The following is a 21,989-nucleotide window of genomic DNA, read 5'->3' on the forward strand; positions in this document are numbered from 1 at the left end:
ACAGACATATTTACTGACAGGTATTTTGAAATAAATTACCAAAATAATTGAAACTGGCGTGATTATATTGTGTTATTTTGACAAATAAAATTACAGAATTTTAAAATATTGTGTGCAGAATTTTAATTTTTTGGCACAGAATTCCCCAGGAGTAATATATACACAATTTGCAGATGAGTTGTTTACTAACCTCCCCCCGCCCCGCAAAAAAAGAAAACCAAAAAGCCCAGGAGATATTAATGGTGTCATAAATGATCAACTTTCAGAGATGCAGTACTAGTTTCCCCACAGGTACTCCATCCCCTGCAGCCCACAGAGCATTTGGTCTCTGTGCAGTTTGCGAAGTACTGTATACTATTCACAGTACTCAATAAAACATACACAACACACACAGATACATATAAAAACAAACTTTGTGCAGCTCTCTGAAATCCTATGCAAGTTTAGGCACAGCTGTTGGCTACCAGGCTGTAGCCAGCATGGTCCTTCCTGCAGCAAAGGTTGAGTCCCAGTGCCATAATCATTGGATAGCTCACGTTAAAGCATAACCATCCCTGCTCCCTGTGGTGGCTGTACTATATATGCCATAGCAGTATACCTCACCTCCTCTTCTCTGAGCTTCTGTTTCCTCTTCTCTTCAACAGCTGCTCTCTTTTGCTCCTCTCTCTGTCTCTGTTCCTCCAGTTTTCTCCATCGTTCTTCAATTTGCTTTTCATACTGAAGTTTTGCTCTTCTCTCCTTCTCCAAAATCTGCTGCTCTCTGGCAGCTTAAATAAATAAAAATACTCTCTTAACTTGATTTGATTTTTCCCCGTCTATAAAGTAATTTACCGGTATGACAAAATGGGAAGCAAAGAGCAAAAGTATACCAAGTGCAAATATACAGGACACACTGGTGCAATAAAATCAACAGCACAATGCATAAAAATACACTATGCAGGTAAACAAGAAAATAAGCAATAATCTAATTAGTACAATAAGTAATGAGTTCACCCTTTGTTTGCAATCTGGCAGGTGCTCCATTTCTTCCATAAACATTATAATCAGACTAACAAGTGACCTGTATCTGTATACATTACGAGTTCCTTCATAGCTTTATGGCTAAATTCTTCCCTGCACGAACATGCCTTCTGTGGCTTTTAAAAGGAGTCACATGTGGATGGAGAGGGCTGAATGTGGGTTTTAGAACTATAAAGGCTGATTCTTTCCTTTTCTCTTCTTTGGCGGTATCTTCTTTAAAGAAAGAATTTAAATAGCTGCAAAAGCTTTATGGAAAACTTTGAACAGTGGTCCATTCAGTTAATAATTTTGTATGTTTCAGTTACCTTGTTTGTCACCTCTGGCTATTTGTATGAAGAACATTTATTTTTTCTGTTGTTGAATTTGTCTCAATTGCTTGTTCCACGTGAAAGTCATCATCCGCTTTGAGACACTAATTTACTGCTATACAAATGATGACTGCAACATGATAAACAGGATTGTTACTTCAAGTGGACAAGGGAATAAATATCGGGAGTGAATCAATAAATTATTTAAAAAGCTCCCGTTCTCATGCAAACTTTTAGGTAAAAGGCAACAGAAAAATAATTCAAAATAGATATGAATGTATAAGAGTACATACACACACACCACACTTTAATATATATTACACACACACACTAAAAGCTACATCAACAGAACATTATTAAAGTTGAAAAATCATGCATCCAGTCCCATTCTCCTCACCCCGTCAGTCCCCATCTCAACTCCTCAGACTGTTCCAGTACCGGTCACCCCTCCCAGCTCCTCATCCAATCCATCTCTCTCCCCAGACCTGGCCTAAAATCCCTTACCCCCATCCCCACTGGCTCTCAGTCCCAATCCCCCTCTTCAGGTTCCTGATTCAATTCTAGTTGTGAACCCTCCCCTTCCGGCTCCTTTTCTAGTTTCTTGGCCAAAGTCATCCGAGCGCCCCCCGTGCACCCTTATCTGGTATGTCTCCCCTCCTTTCCCCACCCCATTGGTTCTCATTCCCAATCTCTCTGCCCACTAGTCCCAGTGTCCACACTTGGCTCCTCATCCAGTCTCAATCTGCCCATCCCTTCCCAATTTCCCTCCCCAGATCCCATTTCCAGTCTCATCTGGCTCTTGCTCCCAGTCATAGTTTCCTCTCCCACCCCATCAGCCCGCAGTTGTCGTATTCCCTCCCCTCACAGGCTCCTTATTCCAATCTACTTCCCCCACCGCCCCCCCAATCCTAGTTCTTATTCTCTCTGCACTCAAATCAGGCAGCTTTCTCTCCCAACTGATCCCAGGCTTCACGTGCACATTGGAGAGAGTCTCCCTCTTCTTACTTTAGGTGCCCACATCTGGTAGTGGGATGGCCATCTCTTCCATTGCAGAGAAAGCCCTGTTGAGACCCAGGCTGCAGTATGCTCAGTGTATACAGAATCTTTGGGGAATTTACCAGCTAAAAACCTAAGCCATCTCTACTGAGCATGTGCAAACTGGGATTCTTCAAAGGCTTATAACTTGGCCAGATTTTGGCACCTTTTCACAAGGACAGGAAAGGGCACATCCATGACAATGGCTATGTCTACTCTGCAATTAGACACCTGGCTGGCCTGTGCTCAGGGGCTCTAGCTAAGGGGCTGTTTAACTGCAGTGTAAATGTTCAGGCTCAGGCTGAGGCGCAGGCTTTCAGACTCTGCAAGGTGGGAGGATCCCAGAGTTCGGGCTTCAGCCTGAGCTGGAACCTCTACATTGCAATTAAACAACCCTTTCAGCTCCAGCCTGAGTCAGCTGCGGGTGTCTAATTGCAGTATAAAGTCACACAAAGACCACAGCCCTGCCAAATTTCAAGTCCCTACTCCAAAAAATGGGGGCACTACAGCTTTTCAAAGGAAAGGTGACCAGAGATTTTGGACATGAGCTAAACATATTTTCTCTAGCCTCCTTCTTGGAAACAATTGAATCATTTTGGTGAAATCTTCCAAAAATACCTGCCATGGCAAATTTCAGTCCAAATGTTTAAAGTCTGGTAAAGTTATAAGCAACTGAAAGCAGTATGTTTTCCTGGGAAGTGTTGGGTAACCTGCCCTGCCTATAAGAATGCGGTAGAAAGAATTATTCAGAAATATTTTGCACACACTCAACATTTCCCATGAGGTTTAAGTTGTTCTTTAAAGCATCAGAAATGACACCAATGAGTCTAAAAATAATTTTTGCCTCCCACGACTGAAAAATGAATTTGTAAACTTTCATTCATGTGACAGCAAGGCAAAGAAAATATCTAGTGTATGCCACTCTCACTAACTCCACTTTAATTTTAAAGTTGTTAACACTCAGAGGCTAAAATCACAATGCCGCAGCCAATCAATCTTTCATTGTAAATATTGATCAAGGCTTGACTTTTTGACAGAATCATATACATCAGCTTCCAGAAAGTCAGTATCTCACACATATATTCATGTCATAATATTCAATAGCACATTTATTGAAGATAACTGATTGTTAATTGTAGAATGTGAAGTGTTGTATACTGAAATCAATGGAAAGAGTCCTAGAAGATTAGGTTCTCTATCTATTTGAAAGTGAATTAGATTCTGCTGAAATTCTTCAGCAATTTAAACCATTTTAAGATGACAAAAAACAAAAGTAGACTGAAATGTAACATTTAAAATTAGAAGAGGAAAAACATGATTATTTTTCTTTTTCCACTAAAACTCACATATAGCTTTAAAAAAATGCAGAGGTCAACTTACCTAGATATTTTTCTCTTTCTTCTCTTCTTTCTTTTGCTAATCTTTGCCTTTCGTCAGTTTTCAGAAATCCATCGACCACTAAAACCAGAGGGGAAAAAAGGAATTTTAACGATAAAACTCAAGAAGAGTCCAAAAGAGCCAAAGAGCTGGTGCATTTCTTAAAAAAAAAAAAAAAAAAAAAAAATAAATTACACCATACTTTCATGGGTTATTGCATTGTATCAGGAATTTTTTTTTTTTAAACAACTCCTTGCTATGTACTGTGGAATTCCAAGTAAAGTTAATCACTGTAAATACCCAAACCTGAATCCCTTCGACTGCAGAAAAGTGAAAGATGAAGCTTTTGTAGCCTGTGGTTTTTTAAAACCTTTTTTGTGAAGGCAAAATTACAATAAAACATTAATACACTACACATCGTACATCACTTGTTCAGGATAACGTTAATATTCAAAGAACCTGGCTACAGATTCTGACCTGCTGGTTGGGAATCCTTCCTCTGCTGAAAACACTAGGAAGGGTGACCAAATTTCTTAACACCTATCTGCTGGTGACACTGGGCACTACACCTGGTAACTCGGGAGGGTGGAAGACGATGAGTGTCGATGAAGCCCTCTTGCTCTAGGCCCAGATAAACTGAGGCCCCTTTGCTCCTTGAACTTTCTGTGACCCTGCATAACTCTAAGGAAGCTAGCACACAGACAGACAGGTTTGCACACGGCTCGCCAGCCAAGGCCAGCTTCGGCCTGGGAAACAGATAGATAAGGCAGAAATGTTTAGCAAAAACCAGTAACAAATAGGACCAAATAAGGCAAGGCTCGGGCAATGCTACTGAGGGAAAACACAACTGGCTGCTTTAGCTGATTGGCTACGGTATTGTACGGGGCAACAGGTAATTGGTTGCATAAGCTTGTGTAGTGAAGTAGGCAAAGGTATAAATGAATTTGCTGCGCTGCTGCAGGATTTGAGACAGCTCAGTTTCCCTGCGCCCTATTTGAAGCTTAAAATAAATCTCTCTGCTTCTCCACCCCGTTGTGGTCATTGGCGCGACGCACACCGGGCAACGAACCCAGCTGTTGCTTGCCTCGGGCACTCTGTGCCAGCAACATATCCTCTTTTTGGAGCTTCTCTTGTGTGTGTACTTTTAGTTTACTTTAAAAATACTCAAACGTTTTTATTGCTATATATTCAATATCATTAACAAGCTTGTTCTCAAATCGTTGGCTAGGGTTGGGGTATTTCAGTATAACAATAAGGCACAACAAGTTGTCATTTCCCACAAGACGTATGTGAGACCTTCACTGTTTTAGTAGCGTTGTGGACATTAAAGGGAGCTGGCATCAAAAGACACAGCTTTTTCTGCCTTCTAATATAATTGTTACATGATCCTGTGGTCTCCTTATTCGTGGGTTAAGCACAGCTATACCAAATCCCTGGAATAACACTTGTACAACAGAACCATATGTAATTATTACTGCTCCCTTCCTGCAGCTGGTACAAACAATTTATTTCCCCATCTCTCATCCTGCCACCCCACCAGGCAGCAAACACACTTTCAATCTTCCTCTCAGTTAGCTTCTGAACTTTCCATCTGTGAGACGCCACACGCTTTAGAGCAGTAGTTCTCAAACTTTTGTACTGGTGACCCCTTTCACATAGGAAGCCTCTGAGTGCGACCCCCCTTATAAATTAAAAACACTTTTTTTATATATTTAACACCTTTATAAATGCTGAAGCCAAAGCTGGGTTTGGGGTGGAGACTGACAGCTTGCAACCCCCTCCCCCCCCCCCGTAATACCCTCACCACTCCCAGTTTGAGAACCCCTGCTTTAGAGGCTGTCTATAGATAGACCATGCACAGACCCAGTCAGCACAGTAAATCTGCTACAGTATCAAGTCCCCTAGTAGGTGTCAATTAACAGACCTTTCACAAAACACAATACAAAATACAATTTAAGTCATCCATCTGAGGCGTAACTACATGGTCTCCATTTATACACCAACAATTAACCCGGGGCCCTTTGATCAAACAGACTGTTTAAAGGCTCCTTCTGAATCATGTTCTTAGGTAGCCTTCAGAGATTGACTCATCGCATATTTGCTTCTTATTCCAAGGTAATGGCCTTCACTTTCTTCTAGGTTTTCAGAAGCCACCACAATCCTGCCAGAGCAGCAGTGTATACAGGTAGCTAGATCTTAGATGTTGTATCTATAGCTAGTGATTAGTTTATTTGGACCCCCTGCTGTGCCAGTGTGGTTCCCTCATATCAGCAAATATCTATGAAACCTTCTGGCAAAAAGTGTCTCATGCCCCCGCTGTGCTGGTCCACATAAAGTAACTGCTATCAGTTACTCCATTCGCTCAAGTAGCAGAGGTCCATGGGGTGGATCTGAAGTTTCCAACCTTGCTGATGACCCATATGGATGTCAGTATGATGTCACATGATGGAATTTCTGTTTTTTCAGTTTGCTTTTTTATAAAATTAGGAAATTACCCACAAAAAACTATGTTCAAAGAACATTATTAAGGCTGCAGAGCTCAAAAGTTAGGAATTGCCAGAATTAAGGTTGCCTCTTCAACCTTAAATTGGCACTTGTGTGCATATGAATTATGAGACAGTATTTAATTAAATTATAACATACTATTTTTTCCACAGGACTCCTGCCTCACTCAATGCACAGAATAGATGGTGCTCACTTGCTAAGCAGCTGTTCAATATTTTCTTTTCCCCTAATTGTTCAATGAGTGGCCCCAGGCCTTAACTACTGCACACTATTCAAAACCTGCTCTGAAGACAAAATTATTAATATCCTCATGGCCTATGGAAATGCTGCTTGCTCATATTTATACAGAAATGTGTTGAAATGTTAGTAGGCCCAAAAATCTATTTTCTAGAAACAGGCTGGACAATAGCCAAGTGAGGCCTCGTAAAATATGAGTAAAGTGAAGTGAGACAATTCAGAAGCAAGTTGGAGATAAATTAGGGCATAACCCCAGGTCATGTTGTAAACATGTTTTGGTCCTAACTGGTTTTCACAAGTGTTCTACATAAAATGTTAATGTTTTGGAAAATCTTACCTATATTGATAGTTATTGGTACGGCATTTATGTGGATGTTAATTAAGATGATGTTTAATGTTGAATAGCCAATGTAGAAATAAGTAGAAAATATTTAATTATGGCAGTGTAAACATAAATATGGTAAAAGGTAGATTTAATGTTAATTAAAGGGCATTATTATAATTGATTATAAAAGGGTAGCACACTAGATTAGGTATGGCCATCCACCATCAAGGTAGAGAAAGAATTATATCCATTAAGGAACTGATCACGGCTAAATGTACCATTTCATATTAGAAAGTGAGTATGAATGCAGTGTATGGTTATATTGCAATGCCTGTTTGCTTAACTACTTTATATTAAATAAAGTCTTTAATTTTAACACTCTTTGTGCCATTTTCACGGTCCTCCACTAAATTAAATGATCTGTAACCACCCTGGAGGCTCGAACCTTAAAGGATTCAGGTTGGTTTTATTTATTTATTTAAGCTACTAATTGGGAACATATAAATCAAAAGTTACAGGGCGCTCATCACTATAGTTTCTAAGTGCTGTACAAACATTAATTTATTATTAAAATACTCTTACGAAGTGAGGAGGTGGTATTTTACAAATGGGGAACTAAGACACAAAGATTAAGGTCAAAACTATATTGATTTTGGGTGTTCTATACAAGGCCGCATTGTTCAGAGTACTTAGCATTTTAAAGCGCTTTATATAGTCAGAGTAGAGTTCTTGTTGGCCTCTGTTGCAACTGAGAGTCCTTGGGCTCTGAACTGCAGAAGTGCTAAGTATCTCAAGTTGGACAACCAGAAAATGAGGAACACACAATGGCCACCTGTGAAACTGCTGGTTTCAGTGACTTGCCCAGCACGATGCATCATATAGTAACTCTGTGGCAGAGGCAGGGATAGAATCCAGTTCTCCAGGGTGGCATTCCACTGCCTGAACTATGAGATCCTCCTTTCTCTTCGTGCAATCCCCTGCCTCATTCACTACACACATTCCAACCTCGGCAATAAATGAGGCAGGGATCCTATGGACAACAGCCTCCTGCATTATACAACCCAGATTCATCCCTAGAGCAGATCTATCCTATGCACTCAGTAAGCCAGAGGTCCTATGGAAAAAATAGTATGAGATCATGTAAAGACTATCATAATGCATATGCACCAGGAAGGCAAATTAAGGTTGAAGTCAACCTTAATTCTGACACATCCTAATTTTTGAGTGCCTGACTTTGCAACCCTAATAATATTTTAGCATGGGGTTTTTTTGTGTGTAATTAATATTTGATTTGTCCGTCAAAAGTTTCTTGCCCCAACTGAGTAGGCAAATACATTTTTCCAAAGCTGATCTAGCTATTTCTCTTGTGTAATAACTGATTATTTGGTAATGATTTTTTATTGTAGGTCAAAATAAGCATACAGAGCAAGGGCATAGAATAAAAAATACAGTGTAAAGGTAGTAGTTGCCATGGAGGTTTACAGTTAATTTACTAAGAATATGATCAACAGTACAAATTTAAATAGTCTAGAAAGCAGATTGCAAATGATGTGCATCAGATAAGCTAAGTGCATGTTTATGAATCACAACACCATTAATCTCCCATTAAAAAAATGGCATCTATTTATTTCACATAATGAAATACCAGCAGATAGCAGAGCAATAGTTTTGCAAAATTTGAAGCATGAAAAACTGCACTCCAGGACTGGAAACTTGTATACAAAGCTTCAATCCAAAAGGATGTTTATTGCCAAGCCACTGGTCCCTTAACAAGGGATCTGCAGTGGTGAAGGGCTTGTATAAAATTCCAGGACAGATCCACCTCTGCTGAAAAGGGTCCTAATAGGACGCTAGAAATCGGTTAAGATGACAGCATTCCTGCAGCAGTAATACATCAACAAATACTGAAGACTTTTTTCAATACTTTTACGTTCATTTGAGATAAATATTCACAGGAGCACATGCACACTTATCTTAATCACGGCTACAATTCAGTTTGATGACCTCCAGAGCCATCTAGTCCCTTTCAACATAAATTATTGTGTGATAAAACTGAATGTCAGAACACATTCTCTGCCTGCTTTTTGTAATTTTGGGGAGGATAAACTACCATTTCTTGGGCAATGCTGCTCAAGAAGTAGAAATTAAACCACGTCAACTGAAATGTAGAGCAAGTTTCTAAACTTAACATAATGTTGCCACTTCTTTAGACACCAGCATTCTATTTCTGACACAAATACTGCCCCTCTGTCAGGAGACAGCAGATGTCTGGGCCCTTGGAGATTGGCTTCCCAGTGTAAGAGAAAATCTGGGATGTGGACTCAGTGCATATCCTAAGCATAACTTGCTTTATTTACACGCACATACACAAGTCATGGTAGACAGGCAGTTACCCACAGCACACAAGCAATCCACTCTTCCAGAAATCTCAGCTCACACATCAAAGTCCAGTTCCCGGAAGTTACTCTGTCTCAAGAATTGTCTCCAAATATAGAGAATAAAGCAGACGGCAAACTCTCTACTCTCTTCCACAGCTTCTGTCCAAGTAGTACTGCATAACAAAATAATAATAATACAGCATTCCTTCAAAGACTAAAAACTGTATTGCAATCTAAAAAAAAACTTGTAGATTGATGCATAACTTTGCCATGCGGTGACTCCCGCCATAATATACGGCATCTTACAAGATGTGCCAAGAAACCATGACATACAAATGTATATTCACAAGATTCAACACTTTGGAAACAGACGGGGTATTTCACAACACATACTAGAGATTGTCATAAGGAAAGTATCTGTGAATTTTGTATTTTGGTATAACACTGACCATAGTCCCAGGTCAGCTAAAAGAAAACAGTTTTTCAAACTCTGGTATATTGCCAAAAAATCTTGAAAGTGTTAAGTAACAATGTGCCAAGTAGAGACGGTCTTTTTTTTTTCCTAAATTTTCCATTAAAATTATTGACAAAATAACTGTTAGTCAGACTTTTTCCTATACATTTTTTTCAGGTTTTTCATTGAACTGAAAACCCAAGAAGAGAAACATTTTTGGTTTTCAACTAGTTAAAAATTTTGTCCAGTCCAGACTTTGTATGAATGGTTGAAATTTTATTATTTTGTTTTTCAAAATAAATAATCCAAAAATTTCATCAATATTTTCCACAGAAAATACTATTTTGACCAAAAAAAGTTTTTATTAAAAAATATTTTGAATTGAAAAGTTTCAGGCAGCTCTAGTTCCAAACATATAAGAATGACAGTATTTTATTTGTCATAAAGAGGATTATGTTAATGTGGATAGTCAAAGTAGTGGGGACTATATTTCAACATCCATTTAAGTCCAAAAATTTTGATAGCATGCCATATTTACATAAGGTTATGGTACTGATTTTTTTTTCTAAATTCAAGTTAGATTTACTTAAGCTTTACATATGAGACATCCTGAACCATTGGCCAAATGTTCTTTACCAAAAAGATTTTCAGGGCATTTGCAATGCACTAGGAGTTTGGTGATCAGCAAACTTAATAAGTATAAAATGGTCCCCTTTTGACACCTCACCACATTCCAATATCTAAGAGGGCAGTCTACTCCTTCCCTCCCTCTTTCTCTGCTTAATTCCCACACTGAAGCTCTGATACTTTGCCAATACATGAACTTAACTGGAAGTAAAATGTAACCCCACAAAGGTCTCCAATTATGTTTAATCCTAAAAGAAATGTTAATCCATCTCTTAACAAGTTGCATGGAAATTCACAAAAAAAGGCTCTTGTGTTGTGTTAAACAGAACCCTATTAGCTATGAATAGGCCATAAAAGGGATGCTTATCCTGGAGAGTTGAGGTCCTAAATGTTAGGAGCATTTAAAGGTAAACAACCCTCCCACATTTATTTTGGGAAGAGCCCTTACCTCTAATTTAAACCAGAATTTAGGGCGCCATCTCTGCAATTTAACACATCTTAGACATATGCAAGGAAGTAAATTAATTTAGAAATCTTTACCAATGTTCCCAGATTTTGAGATTAAAATTGTATGTCCAAATTATATTTAGGACTTTGGACTTTTAAAGTTCAAAAACTCAGGTTCTTATCCATAAAGGACTTTCAACTAAAATAAACTAATCTCTTGAGAGAGCAGAATCACTGCACACTTCTTACATAAGTAGGATACGCTCATCTGAGTTGAGATCAGGATGCTTCTGTATTCAGGACTCTGGACCTTTGGACAAAGACTGGATCTCTCAATGAAGAGAATCAGTGGACTCTCTTAGGTGGAGAGAACAATGAATTTGGATTTTGCAAAACTTTTTATGCAACATCTTTCCATTCAGATGTATGGAAGGGTTGGCCCAATTCTGAAAAGGGATCAATCTCTCATTCTAACATCATCCCACTGGGCAGTTAAAAATTTTGGGACATACTCAGATTTGATTGCAGGTAATAAATTAATCAACTGAACAGCTCAAAATGTCATTTCATGTTTACTATTAATCCAGTAGATGGCAACCAAGCTTTAGAAAAGTTCACCTCTTCAACTGTTTCAAACCATTTTATTTTGGACTTCTTTAATTTCTTTTTTAGCACTGTTAATTAAAATATATTCAACAGAATTGTTTGAAAAGTCTTTTGGCTCAATTTTCTGTCACTACTTCTTCTTGAACCATTTAACAACAGGATGAGGTAACTTGGTGATTATCTTCCAGAATTCTACTTAATTTTGAAGTTAAAGCTTTCATGTTCTTTCTTCTTACACTTAACTTTAATTTGAGGAGAGTTTCATCTCATCTTTCTCTTAAGAGAAGAGATGAAGGTTTCCCCAAATTTGATTCTACTTTTAAACAACTTCCAGGTTCATTATAAAATCATAATCCTAATTCCCAATCATTAAAATATTCTGGCTATTCTAACCTTGTCCTAAATACCTTCAAAACATTAATAAAATGAGCAAAAACGCTTATATTATCTAATATTAAATTCACAATTCAAAGTTAGCAATTTTATACAACATTCCTACAATCAAGTAATATGCGAACATACAGTTTCAGCATTACCTCTTATACTAATGCTTCAGCACTATTCCTAGACTGGTAAAAATATTTACTTACAAACATAAAAAAAGACAACAAACTTAGCTATATAATAAGACAAATATTAGGTTTTCTTGTGAGAAAGGAATTCAGAATTGTCACCTTAAAAATTACAGAAAAGACCATAAATTTCTTAGGTTTCCATAGTTCCTGGTTTCTCAGGGTGCTATGACATGCAGCCTTAGGAAAGAAAGAGCTTTCCTGAAGATAAAAATACTAAGAAGAACTCCATAGACAACAGAAGGAAAGGGGAGACCACAGTGGGTCATACTGAAAGGTGGCTGTCAGGCTGGAGGAAGATGACTAGTGGAATTCCTGAAGATCTTGGGACCAATCTTATTTAACATTTTTATTAATATCCTTGACACAAAGAGTGGGCATGTGCTAATAAAACTGCAAATGTCACAAAGTTGGGAGGTATTGTTAATATGGAGGAGGAACAAAATATCATACAAAATGGATGATCTGGAAAACTGGACTAATGGAAATGGGATGAAATTTAATAGTGTAAAGTGTATGGTCATACACTTAGGTACTCATGACAAGAATTTTTGCTATAAGCTGGGGACTTATCAATTGGAGAAGACAGAGGAGGAGAAAAGCCTATGTGTACTGGTCTATCACAGGATGACTATGAGCCATCAATATGACATGACTATGAAAAAGGCTAATGCAATCCCAGGATAAATCAGGCGAGATATTTCCAATAGAGATAGGGAAGTGTTATTACCATTATACAAGATACAGTGAGACCTCATTTGGAATACTGTGTGCAATTCTGATCTCCATTGCTTAAGAAAGATGAATTCAAACTGGAATAAGTGCAGAGAAAGGCTCCTAGGATGATCAGAGGAGACTTACAAGAGCTTGGCTTGTTTAGTCTAACAAAACGAAGGCGGAGGGAGATATGATTGCTCTCAATAAATACATCAGAGGGATAAACACCAGGGAGAGAGAGGGTTATTTAAGTTCAGGATCAACATTGGCCCAAGAACAAATGGATATAAATTGGCCACCTGCCAGTTTAGTCTTGAAATTAGATGAATGTATCTAACCACCAGAGGAGTGAAGTACTAGAACAGACTCCCAAGGGCAGAAGTGGGAGCAAAACATCTAATGTGTTTCAATATTGAGCTTGATACGTTTATGGAGGGGATGATGAGGTTGTCTACAACGGCATATGGCCCATCCATGATTGCTATTAGGAATATCTCCAACTGCTGGAGATGGGACACTAGATGGGGAGGGATCTGAGTTACTACAGAGAACTCTTTCCCAGCAAAGTTTCGCACACATGCTCAGGTCTTACTAATCACAGTATTTGGGGTCAGGTCAGATTGGCTGAGACCCAGTGAGATTTTTTGCTTTCCTTTGCAGTGTGGATCACTTGCTAGTTTGCACTAGAAGAAATAGTGGATTCTCTGTAACTTGAAGTCTTTAAATCATGATTTGAGGACTTCAACAAACTCATCCACAGGTTATGAGCCTAATACAGGAGTGGGTGGGTAAGGTTCTGTGGCCTGCAAGGTGCAGGAGGTCACACTAGATCATGATGGTCCCTTCTGGCCTTAAAGTCTATAATCCACTTGGCTCTAAAGCTCATTGAATGAAATAAGAATTTATTTCCAGAAGACAGTTGTGCACAGACAGTATTTTGAGAATAGATGTATTGCTCCCTGCAACTCAGGAAAGTTGCACCTTCATATTCCCCCTAAGCAAATGAAATACCAAAAAAGTTAAGTGCATGATTTCTACGTGCTCATACGGTCTCTTGGGGCACATCCATCTTTTAAAACAAGATGAACGGAGGCCAGCCTAAGTCAACATCTTTCAGGAAGGGTTAAAAAAAATAATCAATTGCTTCAGAGGACTAGAATAATCACTGCTTCTAAGTAATGCTTTACTTTTCTAAAATAAGTCGCCAATTTAGCTAAAGGCCAGCAGGGATTGCTAGGATACAGGACCGCTGATTTTTATATATTTTAAAATTAAAAAAAACTTTAACAATTACTCAGAACCATAAAGCAGAGCAGAGTCTCTATGGAACCATGTGTTATTGTTATTCTTGTCCCTCCTCCACTTTAAAACGCCCTCTTATTGACTGTTACACTCACACATTGCACTTGTCTTGAACTGGACACTGGTCCTGCAAAGATTTATGCACCTTCTTAAGTTTATGGACTGTACGTCATTCCAATTACTTCAATTGGGCTACTCACCCCACATAAGTTAATCAAGTATGTAAATCTCTGCAGAACTGGGGCCTTAGACTGGAAGCTCTTTTGTGTGTCCAAGCAGTACTTAGCACAAAGGAACCCCAACCCTGATCAGAGCCTTTGGTCCCTGCCACAATACAAACCGAATATTACATTTGAAGGATGTGAAGGAAGGTATCCAGGAGACCTTCTGTTTAGGCTGCTCTAGTTTGCCTTGTGCCATGGCCTATGAAGAAAAAGTCTCTCAGAAGGTCAACTTCATTAAAAAAAAAAAAAAAAAAATTCTGTAAATAGAGTTACTTTGTCCAGAATAGTGGAGTAGCTATAGTCACACTGATTTGCTTCTCCATCTCTTGACTTCAGCCTGGGTCTCAACAAAAGCTCTCTTAGAACATACACTTGAATAGAGCAGGGACTTGGTATCTGCAGTGACAATCAATTGATTTTTAAATCTGGACTTATGTTCATTATTATTTGAAAAAAACAGCAGCAGCATAGTTTTATTATATAACAGAGTTAATTTCTTCATATTAAACATACTCTAAATATATTTGGATTTAAAACAGTCAGGTTTTATAAAATCAAACCATCTGTTACATTTTATTGTTGTTTATTAGTATTACAGTAGCATGTAGAGGTCCCAACCAAGATTGGTGCCCCATTTATTTTGACTCCTAAGTTTTGAGCATTCTAATGGAAACTGTAACTCCACAGCTACATGTTAAAAACTGCTTGCCATCAGGATTAATTGGCTCTGCCAGCATGTAGTCCTGAACACAGTGCAAGCACCTTGCATCCACATTCTGAGGAGGGAAGGAGAAGGGGGAAAAAGAGTCCTCTTCACTTGTTCTACCATTTTCTTTACTACAACATACTCCTAGGATGTAGCTAAAATATTTGGGAGGCATGGAAGGTCAAGGAGATCACACAGCTGCTCTTATGGTCCAAGAAACTAATAACAGCCTTCCTAGAATCTCTAAAGCCAGTGCATTCTGCAGTCTTGTGCAGCCCCCATGTGGGCACAGTGATGATCTGCAACTGGATGTGCAGAATACTTTTTCACTTTATTGTTTAAATTACTGTACAAAAAAAACAACAACACACTTGTTTATTTCTCTGACATAATTGCTTTTGATATTGTAATTTAACAAACAGACCAGGGCCTATATTTATTCAGAGGGCTACTCAGAAAGTCAAATCTTCTGTCTTTTTTTTTTTTTGGTGGGGGTGGGGGGCTAGAGAACCAGGTTTCTTTGTACTCAAGGGCTTAGCATAATGCCTCTAAAGTACTGGCAGCCTCTTAATCTGAATGTTTCTCCTCCACATAGAGAGTTTTCCTCCCACCACTAGATTGACAAGCTATGGTCTAAGATTTCAGTACCCTGGAGCCTGTTTTAAAATTTTGCCATCACAGTAAAGGAAAAGGTAGGATGATTTCCTTCTGGTGGCAAAAGCAGTCGACACTCACGCTAGATATTGCTGAATCATCCCTTACAGAGAAAGCTTATAAAATCATTTAATTCTTCATTTTCTGGAGACACCACAAGGTGATAATTTCTGTACGTGTACACACACACACACACACACACTTTAAAAAAATCCTGGAAAAATATACTAGATTTCTTAAAGTTTAAGTGTTTGTATACACACAAACTGGAACAGAATAAAGTAAATCAATTGTAATTCACAGTTTTAGTTATTTCTGGGTTAGTCTGTATGTGGACACTTATTTCAGATTAAGAGGGACGTAATCCGAAATAAAAATGTCCACACCGATTTACCTGGAAATACTTAAAGTTGTGAATTAAAACCGGTTTGGTTCATCCTGGTCTAGTTAATGTGTAGACAAGCCCTATGGATCGTCTAAACTGGAACCAGGAGTGGTATTTTAAAAATGCATTAACATGATTGAGAGAAGTGTATTAAACACCACTTAAACACCCAGTGCAGGTAAAGGCGTTATTGCCTTTAAATGTTTAAAAGTGCGTTAACTGGTCATGGCTAAACACACCCATTTTCCCAGGGTTGACAAACCCTAAACTTCCATCTTATTCCAAATTACACAAATTGAACTGTTACACGGAGGATATTTTTCAAGAGCAAAGTCAATACTTACAGAAAAATGCAGTTTAATATGGCTTGTCAAATTACATTACCTCTTCCTCTGATGATGGTTATGAGAGAATTTTTACATAAATGGGAAAATTAATAGCTTTTCTAGTCCTTGACCCTCCTTTCTGAAAACTCACGTGCTGGCACATGCATTCTGTTACACAGTTTATTTCCGGCAAAGGGAACCTAGTTATGTGGCACCCTTTTAAAAAACAGTACCAACACTAACTGTCAATTAGTGATCTTTTGCCCAGTTGAATGCATTTCCTTAACCGACAGGATCAAAATTTCAAGTAAAGCAGCAGTGATGTCAACTCATGTGATCTTTGGTGCTTTTCTTAAAGCTCCAGCTCCTGAAGTCTTGTGATTACATGAGAACTGCAGCTTACTTTTCTGTTTGCTTGTTTTAATTTTGAGTCCTCATGGCTGTGGAGAAAAGCTTAAATATATGAACCCTAACAGCTCAAAAATCAGGAGGCAAATAAAAAGGACCCCAAATATACTTTTAAATAGTTTCATGATTTTTAAAGTAATCTTATGATTTGGAGGCCTGACTCATTTTTGAAAACTTGGTTGCCAATACTGACAGTCCTGTGTGAGATGTGAAACTAAGTTCTTGCCCCTCCTTTTGGCCCAATTCAGCAAGATACTTGTCACAGTTATGGAGTTAGCTGCACCTCTGTTCCCCCTTTTTGGTCTGACAACACCCCTCAAGTGATGAGCCTCATGGCTCAACTTGTCTTGGGGTGGAATTCCCCATGTATGCCAATTGCTTATCACCCGGCAGATCTGGCTGGATTTCAGGCATATATATTTCCTCCCTTTGGGAACCTGTGACCAGTGGTAGGAACATAAGAACAGCCATATTGGATCAGACCAATGGCCCATCTATCCCAGGTAATCACCAAGATATCCATCCTGTCGCCCATTCCCAGCTCGGGCAAACAGAGGCTAAGGACACGCAGAATATGGTATTCCATCCCTGCCCAATAGCCATTGATGGACCTATCCTCCATGAACTTATCTAGTTCTCTTTTGAACCCTGTTACAATCCTAGCCTTCACAACACCCTCTAGCAAAGAGGATGACTGCACTGTGTGAAGAAATACTTCCTTTTGTTCGTTTTAAACCTGCTGCCTATTATTTTCATTTGGTGTCCCCTAGTTCTTGGGCTATGAGAAGGAGTAAACAACACTTCCTTATTTACTTTCTCCATACCAGTCATGACTTTATAGACATCTATCATATCCCCCCTTAGTCATCTCTTTTCCTAGCTGAAAAGTCCCAGTCTTATTAATCTCTCCTCATATGGAAGCTGTTTCATATCCCTAATCATTTTTTTGCCCTATTCTATACCTTTTCCAATTCCAAAATATATTTTTTGAGATGGGGCAACCACATCTACACATTCAAGATGTGGGCGTACCATGGATTTATATAGAGGCAATATGATATTTTCTGTCTTATTATCTATCCCTTTCTTAATGATTCCCAACATTCTGTTTGCTTTTTTGACTGCTTTGAGTGGATGTTTTCAGAGAACTATCCACAATTACTCCAAGATCTCTTTCTTGAGTGGTAACAGGTCATCTAGACTCAGTCATTTTATATGTATAGTTGGGATTATGTTTTCCAATGTGCAATACTTTGCATTTATCCACCAAAAAATTCTGCCAAGCCTAATTATAAATTGACTTAAGTCAGTGGTGACTCAAGTATTTAACTTTTTTGGGAGAGAGGATGTCAGGGATTTTATTTTCTCTTCTGTATATCCACCAGGTGCATGTGGATTGTTTAACATAAGCCATATGAATACAGAGTAGTCTCTACTGCAAGCTTCCCTTGATGTAACTTAATCCTCTACAAATAAGCAGTCAGACACTGACTGACCTTAACTGGCATGGAATGCTCCTGTCAATGGCAAGCTGAAACAAGTTCCAGTTTGCTCTGCTCTCATCTGCTACATCAGTAGACTAGCTCATGGCTTCAGATAGAAGCATCTGTTGGTTGCCAAATGTGGAAAGTCTTTTCTCCTCATCTACCGTTCCCATAAGCAATGACTGCAGGATAAAAGCAAACCTAACAGATCCAGAAAAAAAGCAAAATGTATCAGCTGTGGATCCAACTGTGATTAGGAGACAGGTTTAACTTGTTCTTTTTACTGTATCTTATTTTAATGAACAATATTTCCCACTGACTTGCTAAGGGAAAGCAAGGGACGTTCGTAGATCAACGGAAAAAGGATGCAAATTTTTCTAGGCCTCTGTGTGTCAGCCCTTTCCACTGTTAGGGGTGTTTCTCCATTAATGCCTTCCGTTTGTTCATCCTGTTTTTCTTGAAAGCTACACTACTACATATATTATAAACAGCATATGTTATAAGTATAGCAACAATAGCACCAGTACCAACTGTAGTTCCTTAATTATCTTTCTGGCCAATTCAAAATGAATTCTACCCCGCCTCTAATTCTGGGAATACAATTTTAGCTGCCCACAATTAGAGGCTGCTTCTCAAAGCTTGATTTCTAAGTCCACATCAATAACTGCTTCAGTGCTTTCTTCCACGTGCCCCGTATGCAAAAAAGGCCTCCATGAGCTCATTGAAGACTCTACCCTTTCTATGTTTAAGCCACCCTTTAAAGACCCACTTCTGCTGTGATGTCTACAGTGACTTTAGTTAACTAGTATTAGTTGTCCCTATTTGTCATTCCCCTTCCCAATACCCATACCTGTGTCTACTTTCCTATCTGTCCTTAGACAGAGCAGGGGCCTTCCAATCTTGCATGTCTAGAGAGCACTTAAATAAAAAATAATAATTACATTGGCCCAGCACATGTGATCACGTGTTTTTCTCCCTCTCTCTCTAGGAGGTGCCCCAAAGACTATTCAGCCTGCCCCTTTTCCATAGCTGGAGTAGTCATCCTTCAGCTCAGCTAGTGGAGGACTAGTGCTTTTAGTGCTAAGTGTCCTAGGTTATATATTCTTTGAGAACTCAAGTATGTGAGTGTGAGAGAGCCACCATGGTCGATTAAACATATAGAGAAAGTCTGAATCAAACTGATTTTTCTTTTCAATATAACCTTTCAGACATGAAGTTAAAGAAATACTGACTATAAGTCATCTTTTGTCTTTACCCTTTGATGTTGCATTCTGCACGTGGAAAGATGTCAGTATCCTATCAAACCTGAGACTATTTTATGCTTTTCCAAGGTGACATACTACAGAGAGAGAGTGAAGGGGGAAGAGGCAAGAAGAGAGTGAATGCACTCCTGCCTTGCGCTCCACAGTTACAACAGGCACCAAAACCACACTCCACAAATGAAAACTTCTTGCTTCACAACCCTTAGGGCAATAATTAATTTGTATATGTTCTATTTCATTTTTTCCACACACAAAGTCATAAGCTATATATTACATTAGACACATAGAAATAGCAGGTTTTGGACTAGACTACTGAATTTTAGCATTGTAAAGGGGACTCTTTGGTAAGGTATTTCTGGTAGGTTCTCGGGATACAGATCTCAAAGACAATACAATTGGTATTGGCATGTTAAGCTAGCCAGAAAGAGGTAGTATGAAACACACCCACAATGGGATCCAACCCATCTTGCCTGGAGCAAAGTGAAGAGTGTTTTACAGCCTTGTTGAGAAGGCAAGAGAGAATTCCAGCTCTTGATTCTGAGGGACCGTTGAGTGAAAAGAGCACCACCGGCTGCAATTCCACCTGCAAGGGCTTGCTGAGATTCCAGCAAGTGTTGGGAACCAGCTGCCGAGAGGTGAGAATTTAAGAATCAAATTGTGTCTGTAGCTATGTTTTATACCCTCTTGGTAGCTCTGAGGCTAATCTAAATGTAAGGTGTATAATATTTTGTTTTCATTTTATGCCATCTTCATATTGGTTCCTTTTAATAGTCATATTATTGTCTGGTTTAATATTTTAAGGTGAATTACACAGTGGCTGTGATCAGTCATGTAGAGGACGTATGCATCTGTGTGTGTAAAGTTAGAGAGACTTCCTAGGACGAGATCCTCACCCCTGCTTTGTCTTTTCTGCAGGGTTAAAAGGGCCAGAAAGGCATAAAGGGGTCCTTGCTGCCCATGGAGCAGCACAGAGAGGTTGCCATGATTTAGATAGCTGTCTACATTATGCTGGAATCCACTTCGGTCCCCAGAGCAGCTCAAGATTGGGAGGGGACAAAGGTGGCTCAAAGTCACGATAAACAGCCCTATCCCTGCCAATGGCTGTGCATTCTGTGCTGCACTTCTTAGAGAAAAAAAGAAAAGGAGTACTTGTGGCACCTTAGAGACTAACCAATTTATTTGAGCATAAATTTTTGTGAGCTACAGCTCACTTCATCGGATGCAGCTCACGAAAGCTTACGCTCAAATAAATTTGTTAGTCTCTAAGATGCCACAAGTACTCCTTTTCTTTTTGCGAATACAGACTAACATGGCTGCTACTCTGAAACTTCTCAGAGATGCATCACAGAATCTCACCCATAGTGAGCAAGTCCTGCGGCTTTCTAATCAAAAGAGAATGTTTGTAATCAAGGTGAGAGGATACGCTGAAGTGACTCCATCCTTCTGGGAGTCCAGTGTGATTCCTGGAAGAGACTATTTTAAGTACAATTAACAACATCCAAATGAGTTGATGCACAAAAACATTCAGGTTGATTATTAGGAAAAACTATTTCACTTAGAGGTTTTTAAGGCCCGGCTTGACAAAGCCGTGGCTGGGATGATTTAGTTGGGATTGGTCCTGCTTTGAGCAGGGGGTTAGACTGGATGACTTCCTCAAGTCTCTTCCAACCCTAATCTTCTATGATTCTATACTTTGGATACACTTTGGAAGAGTATAGGTCAGTGTTCTGAATAAATAACTTAATTGTTAAATTGATGTGTGTCTGTGTATTTCCCTGGCTATTCTGAATTTGAAGGGAAAAAAAATGTGATCATAAGATGCTTTCACCAAAATCTGTTCTTATGTCTATTGCAAAATAAAGTTAAATCTTTGTTAACCTGTAACCTATTCAAGGCTTCATGAGTTTCTGTTGCAAAACTTCAAGTTTATTTACAAAAATACTAGCAGATTCAGGGTGACAATCTAATCATGAGCACTTGATCTGTAGACCAACTGAGTATTAACAAAGTAAAGTTTGTCGAGCCCAAGAGGTAGTATATGAGAGAATTGTGTCTCTAACGCTTATTTTCATGTCTCAAAAAAAGAAAACTCTACCTGCAGGTAAGATTTTGGAGCATTTAGAGAAATTTTTCTAAGCTACAGGATAAAGCAAATGTGAAGGTATGGGGAGGGGACCCAGATTAAACTGAATGTACATATATGCACATTCGCGCACACGCACACTAGTTTCAGAGTTTTGCCACACTCATTCCAAGAGAAAAATCAAAGAACCAGTTAGAATACAGCAGGTCACTAAGCTTTCAGTTTAAGTTAGGTTTACCACAAAGTTAAGGCACCGTAGTAAGTATTCTGTCAAAATACATCAAAACCTCAAGGTTAATAAAAAGTGCAGTGAGGCGTAACAAGATGCCCTGAGGATGAGTGTATAACTTTCGTTACAATAGATATCGCTTAGGTTTTTTTGAGGAAATGTGCAGCCCCTGAACATATTTGTAGGAGTTCTCTCTCTTCTTTTCATCAGCTGAACACCACTATGCTTTAAAGGACTAGTTCTGCTCAAGAATTTGGTCCACTAGTCTTTTTAACTGTTATACAACTCAGCCAAGTCACCACTTGAAAATAGCCAAAT

The 21,989-nt window shown here is 38.8% G+C and overlaps 1 protein-coding gene across 9 annotated transcripts in view; it reads right to left on the reverse strand.

Moving 5' to 3' along the window:
• MAP7D2 (MAP7 domain containing 2) overlaps positions 1–21,989 on the reverse strand; it is a 125,900-nt gene that overhangs the window by 53,649 nt on the left and 50,262 nt on the right. For all 9 annotated transcript variants that reach the window (XM_037901522.2, XM_043537968.1, XM_043537966.1 and 6 more), the window contains exons 2-3: positions 3,744–3,821; positions 604–767 (exon numbers count right to left, since the gene is read on the reverse strand). In XM_037901522.2, coding sequence (XP_037757450.1) covers positions 604–767; positions 3,744–3,821 — 242 coding nt within the window. The remainder of the gene's footprint in view (positions 1–603; positions 768–3,743; positions 3,822–21,989) is intronic.

Source organism: Chelonia mydas, chromosome 1 (assembly GCF_015237465.2).
Source record: "Chelonia mydas isolate rCheMyd1 chromosome 1, rCheMyd1.pri.v2, whole genome shotgun sequence".
NCBI classification, from domain to species: Eukaryota; Metazoa; Chordata; order Testudines; family Cheloniidae; genus Chelonia; species Chelonia mydas.